The sequence below is a fragment of the Aquarana catesbeiana genome, linkage group LG04, assembly GCF_042186555.1.
Source record: "Aquarana catesbeiana isolate 2022-GZ linkage group LG04, ASM4218655v1, whole genome shotgun sequence".
Classification (NCBI taxonomy): Eukaryota; Metazoa; Chordata; class Amphibia; order Anura; family Ranidae; genus Aquarana; species Aquarana catesbeiana.
In genome coordinates this window covers 369,703,120-369,725,985 of record NC_133327.1, presented here as the reverse complement: position 1 = coordinate 369,725,985, position 22,866 = coordinate 369,703,120, and the positions used below count along the sequence as shown (strand labels likewise).

The 22,866-nt window shown below is 41.4% G+C and overlaps 1 protein-coding gene across 2 annotated transcripts in view; it reads right to left on the bottom strand.

The window, feature by feature from the left end:
* FIG4 (FIG4 phosphoinositide 5-phosphatase) overlaps positions 1 to 22,866 on the bottom strand; it is a 444,470-nt gene that overhangs the window by 212,854 nt on the left and 208,750 nt on the right. For both annotated transcript variants that reach the window (XM_073627061.1, XM_073627062.1), the window contains 5 exons: positions 17,938 to 18,071; positions 15,561 to 15,677; positions 15,041 to 15,086; positions 10,634 to 10,782; positions 7,250 to 7,416 (listed from right to left, as the gene is read on the bottom strand). In XM_073627061.1, coding sequence (XP_073483162.1) covers positions 7,250 to 7,416; positions 10,634 to 10,782; positions 15,041 to 15,086; positions 15,561 to 15,677; positions 17,938 to 18,071 — 613 coding nt within the window. The remainder of the gene's footprint in view (positions 1 to 7,249; positions 7,417 to 10,633; positions 10,783 to 15,040; positions 15,087 to 15,560; positions 15,678 to 17,937; positions 18,072 to 22,866) is intronic.

The following is a 22,866-nucleotide window of genomic DNA, read 5'->3' as shown; positions in this document are numbered from 1 at the left end:
AAAACAATTGGCGATGCCGCCCCGCTTGTTTCACCTGCACGGCGGCTGGTCTCGGGTTTCCTCCACGCCATTTCCCTCCCCACACAAAGCCGATCCCGTCGGATTGGAGGCCCGCGTGGGAAAACCCTCTTTCAAAATAAAGAGGGGGGTGCAATGTGACGGAAGGGGGCAGGGCACAGCGCAGCATTGGCGTCCTGCAACGTTCAGCATGGGAGGTTGTTTAAAAAGCTCAATTTTTGCTGGCTGCAGATGTTGGAGGGACAAAGAGCAAAAAGGGGCATGCAAAATTTGGTGACACAGGCATTTCCTTGGCACATTTACTAAAAGCATCAGGCTGAGCGTTAATAGCAGCGGCAGTGGCCGGACTAATGCTCAAGCAGTGGATGCGATTTCTTCTGGTAGTACCTCTGCATTTGTGCATTGGGTTATGGTCGGAAGAGGGCGTTGAAACACCTCCCCCAAAAAAATTGGGCTAAAAGGGTCTCCCTCAAGCTCTGGAAAGCCTACTCATCTCTACAATGGCATCCTCCCCTTAGAGGGGGTGGCTGGTCAGAGTGAGCTTTGGAGCCAAGAAATGTTTGACTGCAGCCCCTGTCTATTTTACTAAAGAGGTTTTTTTTTTTCACCCAGCCATGAAATGTGTGAAAAAAAAAGATTAGTGGCTTTAGTCGCATCCCAGTGTGGGACAAAATGTGACAGGTTCCCTTCCATTACCCAGGATTCTCAAACTGAGGAACTGGGGGCGAGAGAAGATGAATTTACCTCAGGGGACTGTGGTTAGGCTGATGACTCCTCTTCTGAGTGGTCAAATGCGGGGGGATCAGCTTCACAATCTGTAAGATTGATGGTGCAATTTTTTACTGAATGGTCCGCTCCACATTTATGTACCCTTAACTGAGTGTTTGGGTTCGCTAAAGCCTCCTCAAGCTGTGCATGCCTTACCCGTCCATTCATTGCTGGAAAAGCTTTTTGTATCTGAGTGGGATCACCCAGATAAGCATTTTTTCCCTCCTGAAAAGTTTTTCACTTTATCCTATGGGGAAAAAAATTCAGGTGGGGATACCAGCAATTGACGCTGCTATATCCTCTGTGAATAAAAGTTTGACTTGTCCGGCAGACAATGCTCAAATGCTTAGGGATCCAACGATAAAAAGTTGGAATTCCTATTAAAAAACACTTTTTTTCTCTGGCAGGTTGAGTGTTTCAGCCTGCGCTGACAGTAATTGGTCAATCCTTGAGAGACCAGTTGATCTGTTTGCTCCTGTTCAGCAGGCCCAGGATCTGGCAAGCTACTAGCAGCTTTATGCTTGCAATAGTCGCTATGAGAGATTCTATCCTTCAGGCCTCGCGCCTTTTGCTAAGCGCCATGCAAAAAGCTCCTGGCTAGTCTTCCTTTTTGCGGTGAAACGGCTGTTTGGGGATGATTTGGGTAATACATCCAAAGAATTTCTAGTGGAAAAAGGTACCCCTTTGCCATTAAAGAAATGGATTAAACGTATTTCATTTTAACAAGCTCCTTCTCCAGTGCCAGGGACATCAGCCTCCAGGCAGTCACGACGGACTCCACTCGCTCGAGTAGGGGGAATACTTCTGTAGTTCTCAAGGGTCTGGCAGGAAGAGTGTCGAGACAGATGGGGGACTTCCTCAATAGCTCCAGGGTACAAACTGGTGTTCCAAGAGTTCCTGTCTTCTCTTTTTCTCAGATCAAACGTTCCTAAGTTTTTCTTTTAAGCATTGGACCATCTTTTGGCAAAAAGTGATCATGGTGGTCCTGATGAAAGAGCAGGGGTTGGGGTTTTGTTCAAACCTTTTTTCATGGTGCCCAAACCGAATGGAGATGTCAAACCCATTCTGGATCTCAAAAATCTAAACCGGTTCCTGAATATCCGCTCTTTTTTCACATGGCGTCAATCGACATCAAGGATGCATACCTCCATGTGCCTATTTCCCCGCTCACCAGTAATATCTACTTTTCAAGGTAGAAAATCTTCATTTTCAGTTTGTAGCTCTGCTTTTCGGTCTAGCTACTGCACCTTCAGTGTTTATAAAGGTTCTCGCCCCTCCTCTAGCCAGATTAAGGGCCCAAGGTATAACGATTATAGCTCACCTAGACAATCTGCTCTTGATAGACCAGTCAGTAGCCCGCTTAGACTAAAGTATGGTCACCACATTCAACTACCTGGAATATCTAGGTTGGATTCTTAACCTAGAGAAATCTTCCTTAAAACCATGAAGGAGGCTAGAATACTTGGGTCTGATCATAGATACACTCAGAAAAGGGTATTCTTGCCCCTGGCAAAGATCAGTGCCATAAAGGAACTGATTCAGGTGGTCGAAGCAAGATGAATCCTTCTATTCAGCTTTGCATGAGGTTGTTGGGAAAGATGGTGGCTTCATTCGAGGCTGTTCCTTGTGCTCAGTTTCATTCGAGACTGTTGCAAAACAGTATCCTATCGGCTTGGAACAAGAAGGTTCAAGCTCTAGGATTTCCCAATGTGTCTGACTCCAAATGTGCGCCGGAGCCTCAGTTTATGGTTAAAAACCAAAAATCTGCAAAAGGGAAAATCCTTCCTACAGTTACCTGTGAAGTGGTAACAACATATGCCAACCTTTTTTTTTTTTTTTTAGGTTGGGGAGCAGTCCTGGAAGAGGCAACTGTCCAAGAGAAGTGGCCCAGATCAGAAATGACCTTGCCCATTAACATTCTAGAGATTCGGGCAGAGCACTTGGCCCTGAGAGCCTGAATGTTCAGTTGACAGAATTGTCCTGTCAGGATCCAATCTGTGAATGCCACAGCAATGGCCTATATCAATCACCAAGGGGGCAAAAAAAGTTGTGCGGCCCAGAGAGAGGTGAATCTTATCCTATCTTGGGCAGAAAACAATGTACTTTGCCTATCGGCAGTCTTCATTGTAGGAATAGAAAATTGGCAGGTGGACTACTTGAGTCGCCAGCAGTTGTTCCCGGGAGAATGGTTCCTTCACCCCGATATCTTCCTGTCAATATGTCAAAGATGGGGGATTCCAGGCGTAGATCTGTTTGCGTCCAGGTTCAACAAAGAAATCGACAACTTTGTGTCAAGAACAAAGGATCCGCTAGCATGCGGAACAGATGCCTTGCTATTCCCGTGGAATCAGTTCTCACTGATTTATGCATTCCCTCCTATTCTGCCTGCATCCACGACGTCTTCGCAGGATCAAGCAGGGTCCCAACGTGGCCCAGGAGATCTTGGTATGCAGAGATCATAAGGATGGTGGTAGGGGTCCCATGGACCCTACCACCACGTCCAGACCTTCTCTCGCAAGGTCTGGTATTGCATCCTACCTTACAAACACTAAATTTAACGGTTTGGCTATTAAGTCCCACATTCTGAGGAAACGTGGGCTGTCAAGTTCAGTGGTATCTACCTTGGTTAATACAAAGAAGCTGGCCTCCAGAATCACATATTGTAGAGTCTGGAAGGCATACGTCTCCTGGGTTGAATCCAGGGGTTAGCACCCCAGGAGGTATGTCATAGGTAGAATCCTTGACTTTCTGCAGATGGGCTTAGAAATGAAGCTGGCCTTGAGTACTTTCAAAGGCCAGGTCTTGGCCTTATCGGTATTATTTCAACGACCACTTGCTTCGCATTCTTTGGTTCATAGTTTTTTGCAGGGGGTAATGCGGCTTAATCCCCCGGTTAGGTCACCCCTGAACCCTTGGGACTTGAATTTAGTTCTGTCGGCATTACAAAAACAGCCTTTTTGAGCCAATACAACATATTCCCTTGGTCATTTTGACAAGGAAACTATTTTTTCTGGTAACCATATCCTCTGCAAGAAGGGTATCAGAGTTGGCTGCTCCTTCTTGTAAAGAGCCATATTAATATTCACAAGGATAAGGTAGTATTGTGTCCTCATCCTAACTTTCTACCGAAGGTAGCGTCAGGTTTTTATCTAAACCAGGATGTTGTTCTACCTTCATTTTTTTCCAGAACCCTGTTCTATGGAAGAAACTCACTACATTCTCTTGATGTGGTGAGAGCAGTCAAGGGCTACTTAAAGGAGGCTGCTCAGATTCGAAAAACGGATGTTATGTTTGTGTTGCCTGAAGGTCCTAAAAGAGGACAAGCAGCATCGAAATCTACTATTTCTAAATGGATTCGACCAGTGATTTGATCAATTATGGTTTAAAGAGGAAAGTTCCAACTTTTCATATTACAGCACACTCCACCAGGGCTGTTAGTACTTCCTGGGCAGTGCATCACAAAGCCTCCATGGCTCAAATCTGCAAGGCCGCAACTTGGTCTTCAGTCCATACATTTACCAGATTCTATCAAGTAGATGTATAAGGTCATAAGGATATCACCTTTGGGCGCAGTGTGCTGCAGGCAGCAGTATAAGGGCTCCTTCACACAGACGTGTCCGTGTACGGAGCCCGCTCTGCTCAGCGGGGGAATCGCTCCGTCGATCCCCGGTGAGCAGGAAGATGACAGGTCCGTCGCTGCACACTGTGCAGCGATGGACCTGTCAGAGTGCCGCTCTCCTCTATGGGGGATTGGATGAGGACGGACCGTAGAGTTCGTCACACCCGATCTGATCCACAGACGGATGGAAAAGTAGGTTTTTCCTCCGTCACACTTTTTTGGATCAGAGCGGGTTGGATGTCAGCAGACATGTCACCGCTGACATCTGACGCTCCATAGAGGTCTATGGAGCGTCCGTTCAGGTCCGCCTAAAAAACTGACAGGCAGACCTGAACGGACAGTCTGTGTGAAAGAGGCCTTAGTCCTCTGATCTCATGGTGCCCTACTTTTGTTGTGTCTCCTTCACTTCAGTTGGCATTGCTATGGGACATCCCACATGGTAACTACTATGGCTCTGTGTCCTGTGATGTACGATAAAAAAATAGGATTTTTATAACAGCTTACCTGTAAAATCCTTTTCTTTGAAGTACATCACGGGACACAGAGGTCCCTCCCTTCTTTCTGGTATATACGTGTATTGCTTTACTACAAAACTGAGGTACTCCCAGTAGTGGGAGGGGTTATATAGGGAGTGCACTTTTTAATTTAGGGTGTGCCAGTGTCCATCACCTGAAGATAGCCTATAACCCACATAGTAACTACTATGACTCTGTGTCCCGTGATGTACTTCAAAGAAAAGGATTTTACAGGTAAGCTGTTATAAAAACCCTATTTTTTGTCCATAAAGCAGCTGTACTGCTACCCCCAACACTAGCCATGTGATTCACACTGTCACTTCTACATTGTAAATACAGAAGACGGTATAGAAAGTTTTCTGCACTATTCACTTCCTATGACGGCTTCTGTATTTACAAGTGATAACACACCTCTTCAGGTAGCACATGCACTGCTGAGTCCTGCACCCACTATGTTATGCACTGCTGAGCCCTGCACCCTGTGTGTTATGCACTCATGAGCCCTGCACCTTGTGTGTTATGCACTCCTGAGCCCTGCACAATGTGTGTTATGCACTCCTGAGCCCTGCACCCTGTGTGTTATGCACTCCTGAGCCCTGCACCCTGTGTGTTATGCACTCATGAGCCCTGCACCCTGTGTGTTATGCACTCCTGAGCCCTGCACCCTGTGTGTTATGCACTCCTGAGCCCTGCACCCTGTGTGTTATGCACTCCTGAGCCCTGCACCCTGTGTGTTATGCACTCATGAGCCCTGCACCCTGTGTGTTATGCTCTCATGAGCCCTGCACCCTGTGTGTTATGCACTCCTGAGCCCTGCACCCTGTGTGTTTGCTCTGTTGTGAACTTTGAAAATTCATTTTTCCACAATGCCTTAAAGCAGAGTTCCACCCAAAAGTGGAACTTCCGCTTTGTACTCTTCCCCCCCTCCGGTGCCATATTTGGCACCTTTGGGGGGGGATACCTGTCTTACACAGGTATCCTGTTCCGGGAGCCTCAGCTGTGGGTATTGACGTCACCACCCGGGCTCCCTCCTCCTCCCTCCTCCTGCCGGGCCAGTAGGAGAAAGGAGCGGAGCTTCGCACATGCGCAGTAGGGTTCCCGGCGTGAAGCCGTAAAGCTACACTGCCGGGTTCCCTTGCTCGCAATGGAGGTGGCATGCACCCGACAGCTGATGGAAACATCAGCTGCGATGCCAACAGTGTCCGATTATTAAAAGTAAGCAGCTGCAGTATGTCCAGCAGCTGCTTTTTTATTTTTGCAGTGGTGGGCGGACCTCCACTTTAAGCTACAGAAATAAATGAGGGCTTGTTTTAAAATAGTTCTACAGCTTGTAAATACATGGTTAAATATGGAAATACACGTGCTGCCAGGTTAGCTGTCTCAATTCATCTCTTGCACAAGTCTGCACAAAACAGACTAGCACTTGGCACAGCACAGTTCCTTTGGTATACAGTTAGGACTGGCATGTATGAGAGGCTGGAGGAGGTGAGGTGAAATAGGAAAAGCATTCAGCTATGACGACAGTTGCAGTGGGTGGGGATGTCAGCGCTGTTGAAATCTAGAATTTCAGAGACAAAACTCTAAGGAGCCAATAGGAGTGCCACTACCAGTGCCTGCCCACTATGTGAAGTAGCTAGAAGTCAGAGAAGAACCTAAATTATTACAGAGCCATATGTTTTACAGTGTATCAGAGAGAGGTGTTAGTATTAAATTAATATAAAAGACTTTTTTGAAAAAACTTGAATTTACAGTTTACAAGTGAACCTGTAACTGTACCTCCTCACATGCGCAGTCTGACATGGCCATGCTTTTCTTTTACCTATAGAGCATTTAAAGTATATAATAAAAACATGTGCACTAATGCATTATAAGTAACAGCCAATATACTTGCTGGTTACTCATGTCAAGATATGGGCGTTAATGGAATTTTAAAATGGTTGCCCTTTATTTTTTTAATTCACTGAAACACAGATAGAACTGCAATGTCTATAGGTATAGTCTTAAATATTGGGACAATGTTATACTGTATAATCAATAATACAAAAAAATCACAGTGATATACTGTATGTCAGAAAACATTCACATATAGTAAAAGAATATTTGGAGCTAAATTTAATTTAAGAAACAGACAAATTATCCATCTACATTTTGTTTAAAGTGCAAATCTATCCAAAAGTTATATTTTTATTACAGGTGGAGTCTGGTGGGTTGAGTCCCTGGTCCTGTGGACTCTAGAAGTAAGATGTCTCTTCCATACTAACTCCTGTCGTGTCTTACATTTTTATCAAACAATATAATTTTTTTCTATATTAAGAAAGTTGTGGCTTACCCGAAAATGCATTACTATAGTATCTAGAGAGTGTTTGCATAATATCCTTAGAGTGCTGGGTCCACGGCGCTATCTTCCTGTAGGTTTTCACTCTATGAACAAGCTGGGAGCCTCCATATTGAAGAGATAAAGTGTCACCGTGATCCTCATATAACTCCTCAAATAGCCTGTCAGAAAACAAAAAAACACTTTAACCAATACCTCAAGTACTCAGTTGAAATATATTAATTAGTAATAGCCAATTTATTGGACATTATAAGACAATTATTTTGTACTCTATGTTGTCAGAGGATTTATCATTAACTCATTATTTATGGACTGATTCATGGTCCTTGAAAAAAAATGTGCACATTACAGCGTGACAGCCTCACAGAGTTGCATTCAATCTCCGTTTAATATTCTTGCTTAATCTGTTATTAACAAGTCCCAAAATAACCATAAAGGTACTATTTGTTAATATTCAATATTTTACAATCATGCAGACTAACATTAGACCACAGTCACATGCGCCGTTTTCATCGTGCTGGGCTTTTTTTCTATTGCTGCCCCATCTCGCTAATGATGTGTAGTTATACCAATACCTCAGTGCATGCTGCTAACTAGAAACTGTTGGTGGAAAAAGGAAAACTACAGGGAGCCCAGACAGTCTTTTGAACAATGGCCTATTGCTAGATTTTTATTCTCTTTATGGAATAAAAAACTGTGATTATTATACTCTGCAAAAAATGTGCTGCTAAACATATGACTGATTATGTTTAATGTACTGAAAATCTAATGTACTGAAAACAACAATTAAAAAAATCTTGATTTCTATCCTTACTGTGTGTGTCTTATAATGAAAGAATTAAAAACTGAACATGGTTCATATTGTTTAAGATCACTTGATCAGTATAACAAGTAGGCCATAAACATTTCTCATTAGAAGCCCCACTAAAAAAAAATTGCAATCCAATAACTGTATGTGGGTAATACATTTAAAATAAAGAAAAAATAAATAAATAATATAGCATATATAATTGTGACAAGCCATATTGTAATTTATTGTTATTAAAAATGACCTTTCCTTTTCAGTCTGCAGCATTGTCATTTTCTATAAAATTGAATGCAATATGGCAACCTGGAGGCTGGTGTAAGGAATGCCTCCAGAAATGTAATATCCTGCTAGTGTGACATCCTCTGCAACAATAATCTCATTTTTGGGGAGATGCTTCCAAAGAGTTAATCACTTCTAAAGGGATGCAGACCTTGCAGATTTCCTCATTAGAGCACTGCAAGTGCATCAGTTGATCAATTACAAAAAAAGTCACTTCCATTCAGAATCAGTACAAGACTTGGAAGCACAAACAAATAATTCTTTAGAACAGAAAGACATTTAGACATTAGACTTTACAGAGTGCTGTTAAAAGAAGAGGGGGTCCTACACCATGGTAAACATGGCCCTGTCCCTACTTTTTTGAGACATGTTGCTGTCATCAACTTCAAAATTACCTTATTTTTTTTCTTAAAATGGTTTCTCAGTTCAAAACATCTGATATGTTTGCTATTATGTATAAAAAATTGATTTATGAGATTTGCAAATGAATGCATTCTGTTTTTATGTAGATTTTACACAGCGTCCCAAATCTTTTGGAATTGGGATTGTGCAATAATATTATATATATATATATATATATATATATATATATATATATATATATATATATAAAATGTAAACTACATACTAAATAGTGGAATGTGTATATAAAACTGAGCGCTATTGAGCATGATGATTGAAAATCCAGTTTGAAAATTGTGCTGATCTTTGCTGCTACTAAGTTTTCACAGAGATTGCAAAAGCCTCTTCTGCCTCAACATCAATTAAGAATAGGATGGGTATAAAATGTAGCACTAAAACCATAAACATTAAGCAATATATCAAATATTGCGTGTAAAAGTAATTAAAACCTAATGATAAAAATCAATGCCAAATATAATGAATATAAAACAAAACATTTGTAAAATGAGTGGAAACACAGGTGAGAAAGTCCCAAAGGTGAAACAATCTTGTGGTAAACATATAAAAAGTCCACCGTGGAATGTTGTTGCTCAGAAGTGGGGTACAGAGGCCTCAGCAGGCATGTAGAGCTTCAGGGCTAGTGTGTCCTCCACCCGAGATAAGGGGTATGTACTCTTACCAGAAACAGTGGACTCGGCTGTCGTACATCAAATACAGAAACCGTAGCCAATGACAAAACATTTTGCGTGTCAAAGAATAGATGGCTTGTAGTTCTTAATGAACTGCGAGGGTACTGATAAGTACCCTCAAAGTTCAATCACAAACTCTGCAGCTTTCAAACAGAAACTCTGCACAGAGGAATGGGGAGAAAGCTGTAGGGCTTGCCTGCAGGAGCCTGACATTGCACCCATGATTCACTGATCACAGGCGCAGTGCTTTGCAGGTTCTTTGGGAAAAATAATAAATGCACATTTTTTTCTGTGCATTTATAATTTTTTCCCCAAAGGTGAACTTAGCCATAGAAATCTGCACACTTGCAATTTATTGCTGATCCCCATGTTTTAGTGAAGTTTAAATAGTTTGTCTGGATCAAGCTGGTCCAAACAATCTGTTTACGTCCCTAACAGATGCAGTGGATAAGTGCACTGTACAAACTGTATGTAGCCGTAGATACACACAGTAAACAGAGCTGTATATTTGTTCCGTCCCACTCCCAGAACAAATTCGAGTCGGGTTGAGTGCTGCTCAGCCACTCACACGGAGCTTTGTATTCTATGAATGCATATAAAGTTTCCTCTGATTGGCTGAGTTGGAGATTGTGACATCATCCACTCACCTCTCTGCCTTAGCCAATCAGTGGAAGCTTTTTATAGATTTGTTCAGGGAGAAAGAAGGGAAGTTCTCACTCTGCTGCCAGAACACACTGCTGTACACTGGACCAGCTTGGTTCAAACAAACTATTAAATTATACTAAAACATGGAGATCAGCTTTAAATGGTCTCTAAACTTACTGTAGTGAAAGTGTTTCCAAAGGAAAGCCACAGGCACAACCTAGTGCAAACCTAATAACCATAATCAAAGCCAAGAAGCTTTAAAAGTGTAATCATTAACTGTATATAAATGGAACTACTATGAGTTAAAAAAAAATCTAAAATATCTGTTCTTTAGATTCTACAGTATATGCTTTTAGAGGTTCTCCTTTATCCACTATATGAATCCATTTTTTAAGCTGAAGCCTTATACAAAACAGAACAAGACCTTTTCTGCATTGTCTATTAATACATTTTTCACAGTAAGTTAAAACCCCTTGAACTTCTATTTATTGAACAAATATCTTTCGTAAGGATTCACTGTATATGTCAAAAAAAATAAAACAAATGATGTCATACCTAACTGCATCTGTGTCAAACTGCAAATTGGGTTTATCGATCAGCCCTAAGGAGTACAGTTGATACGCCAAAGCACACTTTCCCACCATGAACTGAGCAGTATTAGTTCGGTCCAAGCAGTCGACACAGTTTGTTCGTAGAACACCAGTCTAGGTAAAAGAGAAAAACAAATATAATTTTTAAGGTGTAAAATAAAAAAAAGTTAAACTGCAGCTAACAAGCTAAAGGCACAGCTGAAAGGCATCGTGAGCTCTGAGTCTGCAGCTTTCTGCCCCCCCCTTCCTCCAGTCTGCTGATGAACTCAATCATTGTCCTACTTGTGCGGTTCTGTAAGGTTAAATTAATCATGCAAGCTTTTATTGCCCAGACTATGTTAGCATAACCTTACATAATGCAATACAGCTTGAACACTATAATACAAACCTTCCCACTGTCCATCTTTAATACTCACTGCTTTAAAATACCTATTTTATATCTGTTAACAAATGTTTTCATTTGTTTATTCCTTATAAAGGGGGACCAACATCCGTATGGTAACATTTAAAATGTGACAATTTTACCACTTCCAGCCCTATTCTGGCATTCCTCTCCTACATGTAAAAATCAATGTTTTTGATAGAAAATTACTCAGAGCCCCCAAACATTATATATATTTTTAGCAGAGACCTAGGGAATAAAATGGCAGTTGTTGCAATTTTTTATTTATTATTTATTTTTTAAACAGAATAAAAAACAAAAAAAAACACTTTCATGAATTAAAAAAAAAAAAAAAACACTGAAGTTAGCCCAGTTTTTTTGTATAATGTGAAAGATGATGTTCCCCCAAAGTAAATAGATACCGAACCTGTCACGCTGTACAATTGCGCACACTCGTGGAATGACACCAAACTACAGTACTTAAAAATCTCCATAGGCTATGCTTTAAAAATGTTTACAGGTTACCAGTTTAGGGTTAAAGAGGGAGTCATGTGCTAGAATTATTGCTCTCGCTCTAATGTTCACGGCGATACCTCACATGTGTGGTTTAAACGCAGTTTACATATGCCTAAGGGACCTATAAATCCATTCCCTTCTGCGTGAGCACGAGGGGATGGGGGTGCTTTTAAATTATTCTTTAGTTTATTTTGCATTTTTTACACTTTCCCTTTAAATTTTTTTTTTTTGATCACTTTTATTCCTATTACAAAGAACGTAAACATCCCTTGTAACAGGAATAGGGTATAACAGGTCCTCTTTACATAGAGATCTGGGGTCTATAAGTCCCCAGATCTCTCCTCTATGCTGGAAAGCCTGAGATAAAAAAAAAGATTTCAGGCTTTCCAGCAAAAAAACAGGCAGCGTTTACATCTGCTGGCGCCGGAAGTGATGTCATGACGTTGCTTCCGGCCTCCGAGGGTCACAGAGATGGCCGGGAACCATCTGGTCCACGGTCAGCTCTATGGTAAACCGGCCCCGGATTCATTCAAGTTTCCCAGCTCACCCATGTGATCGGCGAGCCGGGAAAATTTGTGCTCCGGGCGCTTGCTGAAGCAATCAAACTAAACAGCTATGATGGCTTTTACTTTGCAGGGAATCACCTGCTGAAAAAAAAAGATATTTGAATGATGCCTGCAGCTGCAGGCATCATTCAGATCTCTCCACTCAAAGTTCAGGACGTCCTTGGGCCGATATGACACCCTTGAGTGGGAAGAGTAACGCCACATTTGTTGAGAAAAAAATGTGTCCCCTTTGGGTAAAATATGTACAATGCAAGGATTTTAACAAACTTTGTTGCAGATTTCTACCTTTTGATATTCTGAAGAAATAGCTGTCTGTTTGTCTGTGTCCATGTGCAAAGTGAATCTGTATGGGAGAGGTTTTATAATTATCAACTGTTGCACCTGCCGGGCTCTAACGAGGAAAGTGGTAGGGTCTCCATCCCTTTAGATGTGATTTCCCTGTGGGAGTATCTCTAAAAAATGCCATTTTTGTTGCAGGGGATGCTCAAGATCGAATTTGTATCTTAGTACAGACTTCTGGGAAAATCAGTAAGCCAATCACATAGGCAGGAAATTACATTTTCAGTGGGCGTTCTGTACACCATCTCTGTACAGAATGCATCCAGGTAGCCATATTGCGTCGCATTTTACAGAAAATTACAGAGCTGCAGATTGAAAAGGAAAGATTACTTTTAATACCATTCAATTACAATAATACTTGTGTCACAATTATATATTCTATATAAGAGGTCTTCAAACTTTCTAAACAAAGGGCCAGTTTTTTGTCCTTTAGACATTGGGGGGGCCGGACTATGGCCAGCTGTAGTGGAAATTTTCCTGGCATTAGGGGGAGAAGCAGTGTCCCATCATTGGGAGGAATATTGCCCCATTATCGGTGTCAATGGGAGATATTGTGCTTCATTGTTGGTCTCGGTTGGCAGAATAGTGTCTCATATCAGTGGGAGGAGTAGTGTCCCAAGGGCCGGATAAAAGCTGGCAAAGGGCATCAGTTTGGAGACCACTGTTCTATATTATTACTTCTTTTTTTAAATTTTCTTTCTTTTTTCCCATGAGTTGTTCTCTGTAAAGCACTGCTGCTGCAACTGTTCCAGCACAACTGGCAGCACTATAGTCTTGAAAATGAAAGGTAATTTTTAAAAACATTCAATCACAATATGACTTGTGTCACAATTTCATACGCTATATTTGTTTTATTTGTGAATTTTTTTCCCACAAAAGTGGAGTTACCCTTTCATTAAATTTTTTTTTTTTTTTTTAGAATTTTTCATCTCCTACCTTCTTCAGGCATTTTAGCCTGTAAGAATGACTCTGGGCTCACTAGCAGTCTAAAAAAGCAGTTTTCCGTGCTTTTTTAGCCCCAGGATACACAATTATACATCAAGACAGGTAAGATCATAAGCTGTTGAGCAGCACAGTCTTTACTTTTTTTCAGGGCAAGTGGTACATAATAAACATGCCACATACTGTGCAGTATAAGAACCTCAATGGAGACTGTATCTGCATTTTTTTATGTCATAATTTGTCTCATATGGCTGTTATGCCTGTGGGTGGCAAGATTGGGGCTTGGTAGAGTTAAAGCTGCTAGCTCTAAAATTACAGCTGCATTCACATTAAAGCCTTAGGTGTCCACATGTGTCCACAAGTAAAGCTCAGCAAAATATGGAAAATCATGGAAAATCGCAAGGGCTAATTTTAAATCACTATGCTTATAGACGGTTAGATTACTGCATTACACTGCAGCATTTAAATTATTCCTCATTAATGTCAATGGGTTTGTTTATGACATGTAGCTCATACTACGTTTTTCAAAAATAGCACGCCTACAGCCTGAAGGTGTAATGCCCCGTACACACGGTCGGATTTTCCGATGGAAAATGTCCGATCGGAGCGTGTTGTCGGAAATTCCGACCATGTGTGGACTCCATCGGACATTTTCCATCGGATTTTCCGACACACAAAGTTGGAGAGCAGGAGATAAAATTTTCCGACAACAAAATCCGTTGTCGGAAATTCCGATCGTGTGTACACAAATCCGACGGACAAAGTGCCACGCATGCTCAGAATAAATAAAGAGATGAAAGCTATTGGCCACTGCCCCATTTATAGTCCCGGCGTACGTGTTTTACGTCATCGCGTTCAGAACGATCGGATTTTCCGACAACTTTGTGTGACCGTGTGTATGCAAGACAAGTTTGAGCCAACATCCGTCGGAAAAAATCCTAGGATTTTGTTGTCGGAATGTCCGAACAAAGTCCGACCGTGTGTACGCCCTATAAGTGTCAGTTCACACTGGGGCGGCTTCAAAATCACCCAACTCTGAAGCCGCCCCGTACAGTGCGACTTGCAAATGACTTCTGTAATAAAAGTCAATGCAAGTTGCTCTGCAGTCGCCGCCAAAAGGTACAGGAACTTTTTTCTAAGTCGGAGCGATTTGAGTTGCTCTGATTAGAACGGTTCCATTGCACTAAATGGAGCACGACTTGTCAAGCGGCCAAGTCATCTGACAGGTCGCCTCGGTGTGAACCGAGGCTTAATGAGCGAAAGCAAATAACATGTTACTAGTATTTTTATGAGTGTTTGGATCGAGTCACTATAAAACTGTCCCAGCTGTGATCTCAGGTATCCTTGGAAATAACAAAAACACAACACAATGCCATAATTCTAAGCATATTCAACCAGAGAAAATGAAAAAGCACATAAGATATGTTTTTTAAATGAATGCAAAGCTCTAAACTCCAGACTGTGATTGTTATAAAAAGTATCACAAGATATTGTCAGTATTGCTATTACTGTGGTGGTTTCAAAATTCGGACTTTTTTGTTTTGTAGGACATTTTGCTAGCTTCTCAGTGTACAGTATAATCACATACACAGCATGAAAATGCAAGGCTCAAATCTTGAAATATTACCTGTAAACGACCAGATGGCCCAACCACGCCTCCAAGTTCATGCCATCTAGGAGAAAAAAATATCAATAATAAAAAAAATATATTACTAATACAATAAGTTAGTAAAGCAGAAAAGGGGGGCAGGTGGAACATGAATTTATCCAGAGACTGAGAATTGGAAATCAGCGAGGTAACCGGCACAGGCAAAATGTTTTTCTCTATATCTTGATGCATATAATCAGAGAGAACATTTAGAAATGATCTTTCAGAGATAAAAAAAAAGAAAACATGGTTTCTACTACACTAAACAACTGCTTCAAGTACTGAGAAGACACGCAAGGCTAGTCCTAGATTGCCCAGTACATACTTGTGGCCCTATGCCTTTTAATGTGTCATTAGGCACTTAAAATTATCTGCAGTACATAATGTGCTCAAAGCATGTATAGTATACCAAGTTAATGGATCAATACAAAAATAGCAAGCAGTAAATATCAATTAAACAGTCTAATCATCAATGATATAAAGAGAGAATATTACTTACTTTTCATCAGGTCTTAAGACACTGCAATATGAATCAGGGCGATTAACAAAGAAACCAGTCTTCTTCACAACATTTTCAGCAATCACATTCAGTCGATCCAGAACATTACACAGTTTGCTGCAACAAATTGAAAGATATAATGCTCATTTATAAAAAAATACAAAAAATTGCTCTTTTTTTACATTATAGCTATGTTACCAGACAAGTGATAAAGCTGTAGGCTTTAACTAGCTGTATACTTGGCTGTGTGTATACCAAGGTATTGGATAATTGCTTAATATGCACAGATTTATATATTACTATGTTGAATATATCAACAAACAGGCATTTTGGACAACCTAAGCCCTTAGAACAGGGGTGCCAAACTCAATTTCATGGTGGGCCACATCAGCAGTATGGTTGCCCTCATCTCGAATGTGCAATGTACAGTGCAGTGCTCAGGAGTGTGTTATGTAAAGAGTTCAGAGTTCAGGATTATGCAATGTAAAAAGTGCAGGGTTCAAGGGTGCTCGATGTACAGAGTGCAATTCCAGGTGGGCCCTATCTACAGAGTGCAAGATCCAGGGGTGTGCTGGGTATCGAGTGCAGGATCCCCCCCCCCCCAAGCTTCCTCGCATCTCTCTCTCCTACCTTGCCCAGCTCTAGTACCTCCCTGTTTGCAGGGAGATTGTTCTCTTTCTCAGAGATCTGTCCCCACTGTCAGCATGTGCAGAATCTGTTCCGGAAGCCTCTGACAGCAAAGCTGTCCCTTGTAAACACAGAAGGCCTCTGTGTTTACAAGTGACAGCAGGGGGCGGAGGGTGAGAGCTGGAGGTGGCGGAATGGATTTCCACCATGTTTCGGCTGCAAAACTGAGTGTGAGGGCCACATGATAAGGCCTGGCTGGGGGGATTTGGCCCACGGGCCTTTTGTTCGACGTATGTACTTTAGAAGGATGAATGTAAATGCTAAACATTAATAACACATATTCACATTAATAAATATATTTAAAAGAATAGACAAAACAGTTAAAAGAGAAGTTTTTTTGTCCTCTGACAGCTCTAAGACTGAGAACCGAGCGATCAAAGAACGCCGACCGCTCGGTTCTCAGAGCTCCGTGAGCAGAGATCTGGTGACTGCAAGTCAACACTTTCTGCTCTGCGCCCCCCCCCCCACCCACACACTCACTGGAGCACTGGGCTGTGGAGATGGCGGGAGCTTCTGGCTCAGGCTCTCATCGGCGGTTCACTGAGAGGCTGAGCTGGGTGCCGGTCCAGGCATGTGGGCGGATCCCAACTTTATTGTTGCAATCTTTCCCAAGCCTAGAGCGGATCTGTGACATCAGCCAATAGCTGCTGAAAACGGGTCACAGGAGTGCAGAACGAACTGCAGTCCTGTGATCCACAGGAGAAGTACAGTCAAACGAGCTTTGGCTGTACTTCTCCTTTAATGTTTCAATTTAAATGGCAAGATTCAGTACAAACCATCATTGGATTAGTGTTTGCAAAGGGTTAATAAAAATTTCCTTCAGAAAATGAAGATATAAAACTAAGTACTTGTTCCACTCCACCTAGATAGACTAGAGCAGACAATTATTTATTTCGCTGGTAGCTCCAGTTCAACTATTGGGAAACAAGTATTGTGGCAGGAATTAAACTCCATTGCAAAAAAAGTGGGGATCAAATGTGTGAAGAGAAATCTCTTGGCTAGAGCCTATAAGAAATATAAAAACAGACTTCACCCAGGATTAGTGGATTTAGCCTTTAACATATTTGATGAAGCATAACTTTATAACATCTCTGAAAGGCTTTAGAGAATGCTGCACGTCAAAGAGACCCTGCCTCCAAACTCTTCATTTTAACTAAAATCTTTCCATAGGATTATATGTGCATTTATTGTTTGTTTAGGCATGTTATTTATGTATAAAAGCCCCCCTTGTGTAGGTTTCCAAAAGCTCCAAAACTGCTGCTGGGTGTGGCCAACTTGGATCTCATGTCAGCAGCTCCAGTTTGTCACTCAAGAGCCACTGTATAGTATTCCACTTCCCTTTTTCTCCTGGCAGCTACAAAAATGTTATGAAGGAAGGGCCTAGGAGCTAGGCCAGCACAGACAGAAAAACAACACTCTGAGAAGAGAAGAGGGCTATGACGTCCAAGGAGAGCAGGGCGGTTTTCTGGGGAGTTGACTTTTCATGAAGTAGTCATGTTTTCTAGCAAGTTCAAAGGCAAATTGCTAGTTTATTTAAGTAATTTATGAAAATGAAAAAAATACAAGTAAGCATTTAAAATACTTGAATCTTCTGTTCTTTTCCCTGCGTTTTTTTAAAGTCAATAACAGGGTATCTTTAAACTGATATTTTGCTTTTCAATGCAGTTTTTTTTATTCATATAGAACATACCTTTTGGTATACTTAGCCATATCCCATGGAATGTAAATAATGCTCCGTTCAGGAGGAATAAACTGATTTAAATAAGTAACAGCTGCAACCAATTCATCACTAAGGATCCTCTCGTGTTTCCTCTTTTCACGCTCCTATATTGCATAAAGTTAAAATATATTAATATAAATACATTTTGACATTTAGTTAATTTGAGTGTTTTAATCCAGAGTTAATTCAAAAGCTACCTTGGTCAAAAAACAATGAGTACAATTTCATAGTCAATTTTAGCTTCAAACACTTTGAATGTTTTCAATTACTGTTTTGCCTCTAGTTCCAAACCCATTTACTAAAACAAAAAAAAAATACATGAATACATCATAGAAGGGAGATGCTGATCATCAGTGCTTCCTCAGTGCAGACATGACAGATAGTACCTATCACAGTACACTACAAGCACCATTTCTTATGACACCCTTTATGAATTCTCCCATCTAAATCCAAACTTTGGGTGCAAATAGAACGAGATGTCACAAATATCTTACTACCAGGATTCCCATGGCTCCGAAAAAAAAAAATCCTAAACTAATAATCGTGAACCAGTCAGAGTGGTTCCCGATCATGTGGTCACTGATACACGGCCAATCATGGTGATCACCTGAGGTCTGTTTACAAACTTGCTTTCTGAAGCTGTCACTGTGTCGCAGACTACAGTTACAGCAAACACCCCAAGGTATTTTCTGAAAGGCATAGCGAGTCTTTTGAAAATGTAAACGTTTTTAGAAATGCAGGAAAGAAAATGAAAATGTGTTTTTTTTTTTACACAAAGTTGTCAATTAATATGATATTTCTAACACACAACATAGGCATACTTAGAATTACAACCCAATACACATATTGCTACTCCTCCCAAGTGTGGGGATACCACATATGTAAGACTTTTCAATAGCCTAGCCACATAGAGCGGCCCAACATCCAAGGAGCACCTTCAGGGTTTCTAGGTTTCTAGGGGCAAAAATGATGCATCTAATTTCCTGATTACTTATCACATTTTTGGAGGCCCTGGAGCACCAGGACAGTGGAAACACCCACAACATGACCACATATTGGAGAGTAAAAACCCCAAGGTGTTTTTTAAGAGGCATGGTGAGTGTTTTGAAGACTTCATTTTTTGCCACAAGTTTTTGGCTAATGCAAAAAGAAAATTAAAATTATTTATTTTACACACAGGCAGAGACATGGTCAACAAACAGGCAAGGAATCCGCCCAGGCAGCAGGCAGAAACATGATCAACTCACAGGACAGGGTTAGTACAGGTAGCAGGCAGAGGCAACACTGCACTGGTGTGGCAGTGATTGGGAACACTGTTGCTAGCTCCACTGGTTTGGTGACAGTGGGACTTGTGTAACAGCGATCAGGAACACTGTTGCTGGCGTACATTGGTGGTGGTGATAAGAACTGTTGCTTGCAAACACTAGTCTGGTGGCACTGGTACTGGTGTGGCTGTGACCAGAAAAACTGTTGCTTGCTGCACTGGTCTGGTGTGATGGCAATCAGGAACACTGATTCAAGTTACACTAGTCTGGCAACACTGTGGTTGGTGTGGTGGTGATTGAAGAACTATTGTGTAGGATGGCAATCAGCGCAAACAACCTGTGATGCCTGTGACACCCTGATCCGGATACCTAGAGTGGACTCTGCTCCAGTGACAGCATCCAAGACACCATCATCCCTGAGGGGATATACGTGAGTTTGACCTCTGCTGTGCAGAGGTCCACAGCCTCTGGTAAGCGCATACATATGTATTGCCCTTGGATCGTATCTCCTCTGGCCACTGAAAAACACATTTTATCTGCTTGTATTGCAATTTTGGGGACTTTTTATTCATTTATTGTTTTTATTGCGCTGCACTTATCTTGTCTTATATGATTGAAGAACTATGCCTGGCTGCACCATTAGGACTCATTCACACGTTAGGTTTGGGGGTGGTAAAAGCTGGCAGTTGAGCTGCGGTTTTATGGCCCCTCAACTCCAACCTCCTTTAGCTGCAGAGACAGCAGCCGGGGTGTACACATGCTGCAGCTGTGATGCTTTGTTTCACAGACATGGCAGAAATTATACCTCCTGTACACCTGCCAAGCGCAACCCATTCAAGTGAATGGAGGTGTCCAAGGGGTTAAAGCAAGTGGTGATAAAATGCCTCCCCACTGCCTGTCAAATGCTCTCTGAAGAGCGATCTGAACACGGATCCCTTTCCACAGAGCACTGCACATATGAACAAGCCCTTATGGTAACAAAATGTCTAGTGTGGTGGTCATCAGGGACGCCATGATTGGTGTGGTGGTGTTCAAGGGCACTGGGATTGGTATGGCAATGATTATGAACACTGTAACTAGTGTGGTGGAGATCACAGACAATGTAACTAATGGGGCGGTGATTGGGGACATTGTAAATGGGTGACAATGATTAAGGACACTGACTGGTAAAAGTATGTAAAAAAACAAAAATAAAAAAAAATATATATGTATACCCACACACAATGTTTTTTACATACTCTCATCAGAGCAATACAGTGTCACCATAGTGACATTGTGCTGCTCTGAGGGAAAGATCTGGATATGTTTTGTTGGTTTTACAGCCATAATGGCTGTATAAGATATCATTTCTGACAACCTCCAGCTGCAGTTATGTAGCCATTGAGTACGATTGTGATAGCAGTGATTGGTCACAGCAATCACATGGTACAGGACCGCTGTAATTGGCCCTCTACCACTATAGCAATAGCGTCATGAATAAAAGCCATTGTTTACTACTGGTAATGTTATCACTGTGATTGGCCACAGTGATCACATGGTACCAGCACCAGTCCAGTACCCCGATCTGTAATCCACTGTGTCCAGTAAATACAGTGGTCACAGATCATGCCACGGCGCGACCCTGAGGCTGCACACAGGTATCTGTTCTGGGAGGATGTACAGGTACATCCTCCCAGAAAAATGCTTGTCATTTATGTGCGGTGGCCGGGCGGGAAGTGGTTAAATGCGTTTCATATAAATTCAATCAGTGTAGGTAAAAGTATCTGACTTGGTATCAGCCTGCTGCAGTCCACAGAATAGCTTGTATAGCAGAGCTTAGAGAGAAAAGGGAAAAGTAGCACAAAGTACCCAAAGTATTGTGTTGAGATGCAAGAAACTTGCTAAAAGAAGGAAGGAGCAGAGACAGAAAGATAAGCTCATTAGTGTGCTGCTTGTCCTTTCATGGTTCAGTCACAGGGGAGTGGGGATTTGTAAGTGAAAGTGAAACTGCAGCAGAGAAAAATCAGATCCCCTCACCTAGTGAACAGGACTGTGCTGTGGGCAGAGCTGTCCAAATTTCAGGACCTGATTGGCAAAAGCACAAATCCTTTGGCAGGTAAAAGATCTCTTACATATGTATTTTAACTATTTAGCTGCTTGGATGGAGTTCAGCTCTAAAATACACTATCATATAAAGTCTGCAAGCTAGTCTATTTTATTCGATTTTTAAAGTATTATTCCAATAATACAAATGTACCAGATGCCATCAGGCATGGGAATAATAAGATTCATTATTTTGCTTTGTTTTTCGATGAATTTAAATGCTTTCATTATGACAATTTTGGAAATCAACACACAAATCTTCAGTGTTTCTCTAGGTTTTCTTCAGCTTGGAAGACTAATGCTAAAAAATTAACTCATTACTGGCATTTTAAAGAAATTCATTCCACTGAGATAGTCTACACATAGACAGTTTCCATGACAATGCATGGAGTCATAGTGGAACATTAATACTATAAATTTGAGGCGCTGCATTATCATAAATGGCTAGGTAAGCTTTATGAATTTGTATAATTGCATTTCCATAACAATTTTATCACATTTTTGTCAAGAAAGGTGTTTTACGTTAAAAAAAAATATATATATATATACATTCTAGTGACTGGATGAAATAATACAGTATGCGTAATAGATATTGAGTTATGCTAATGGAAAATACTTAAAGATGAACTATGGGTAAATAAGAATGATATATATCATAGAGCATTAACACAGCAAATTTTGTTTTTCTAAGTCCCCTCTGTAACAGTTTATTACCGGTTGATCCTGCCAGAAAGGCTAGGTTCACATCTGAGCGAGTACTGCTTCTTAGGAGATGAGTGGGGGTGGGGGTGACATTACTCCTAATGGCACCCCCATGAACTGTAAACCACAGCACGGTTTCTCATACTGGGAACCGCACTGTGCTATGTGGTTTTCTTGCGCCCGCGTTTTTGGAAAAGGTGCAGGGGGACCTTTTTCTGCATTTTTTGAAAGTACAGCAGCCCATTCAAATGAATGGACTGCTGTGCCCGAGCAAACGCAGCCATCAGAAACTGCATAGATGTGAACCAGGCCTGAGGGCTGGTTCACACTAGCATCACACAGGAAGGCGGCTCGCTTTCCCGTGCAATTCCTGTGCGCTACCCTGCCGTGCAATTTTCAGCCCTTACATGGACTGAAACTGCACAAAAAGTAGTGCATGCACTACTTTTAAAAAATTTGCTGCACCAAATGGTATGGTGCTCATAGGTACCCAGGACCCATAAATGCACTGCATTTGCAAGCTGTGTTTGGGGCGCCATTAACAATTTATTGCCACCCGCAGCAGATCACAAAGGCAGTGCGTTTTGACCACGGTGCGGCAAAGACGCATTGAAAGTGCCTTTCCCGCACCACGTTCTGTTTTGAACCAGCCCTTACTGCATAATTTTTCAACTTTTATTAACAAGTCAGGCTGTCCAGCAAAGGTTTCAGTTACAGAGGTTGGGATAAACCATGTAACACTGACATGGATGCTTACAATATTGATATAACATATAAAAAGAAAACTGCTGTTATAACTGCTTAAAAAGTGTTAGCAAGATTCAGGATTTAAATAGATTATCTCTCACTT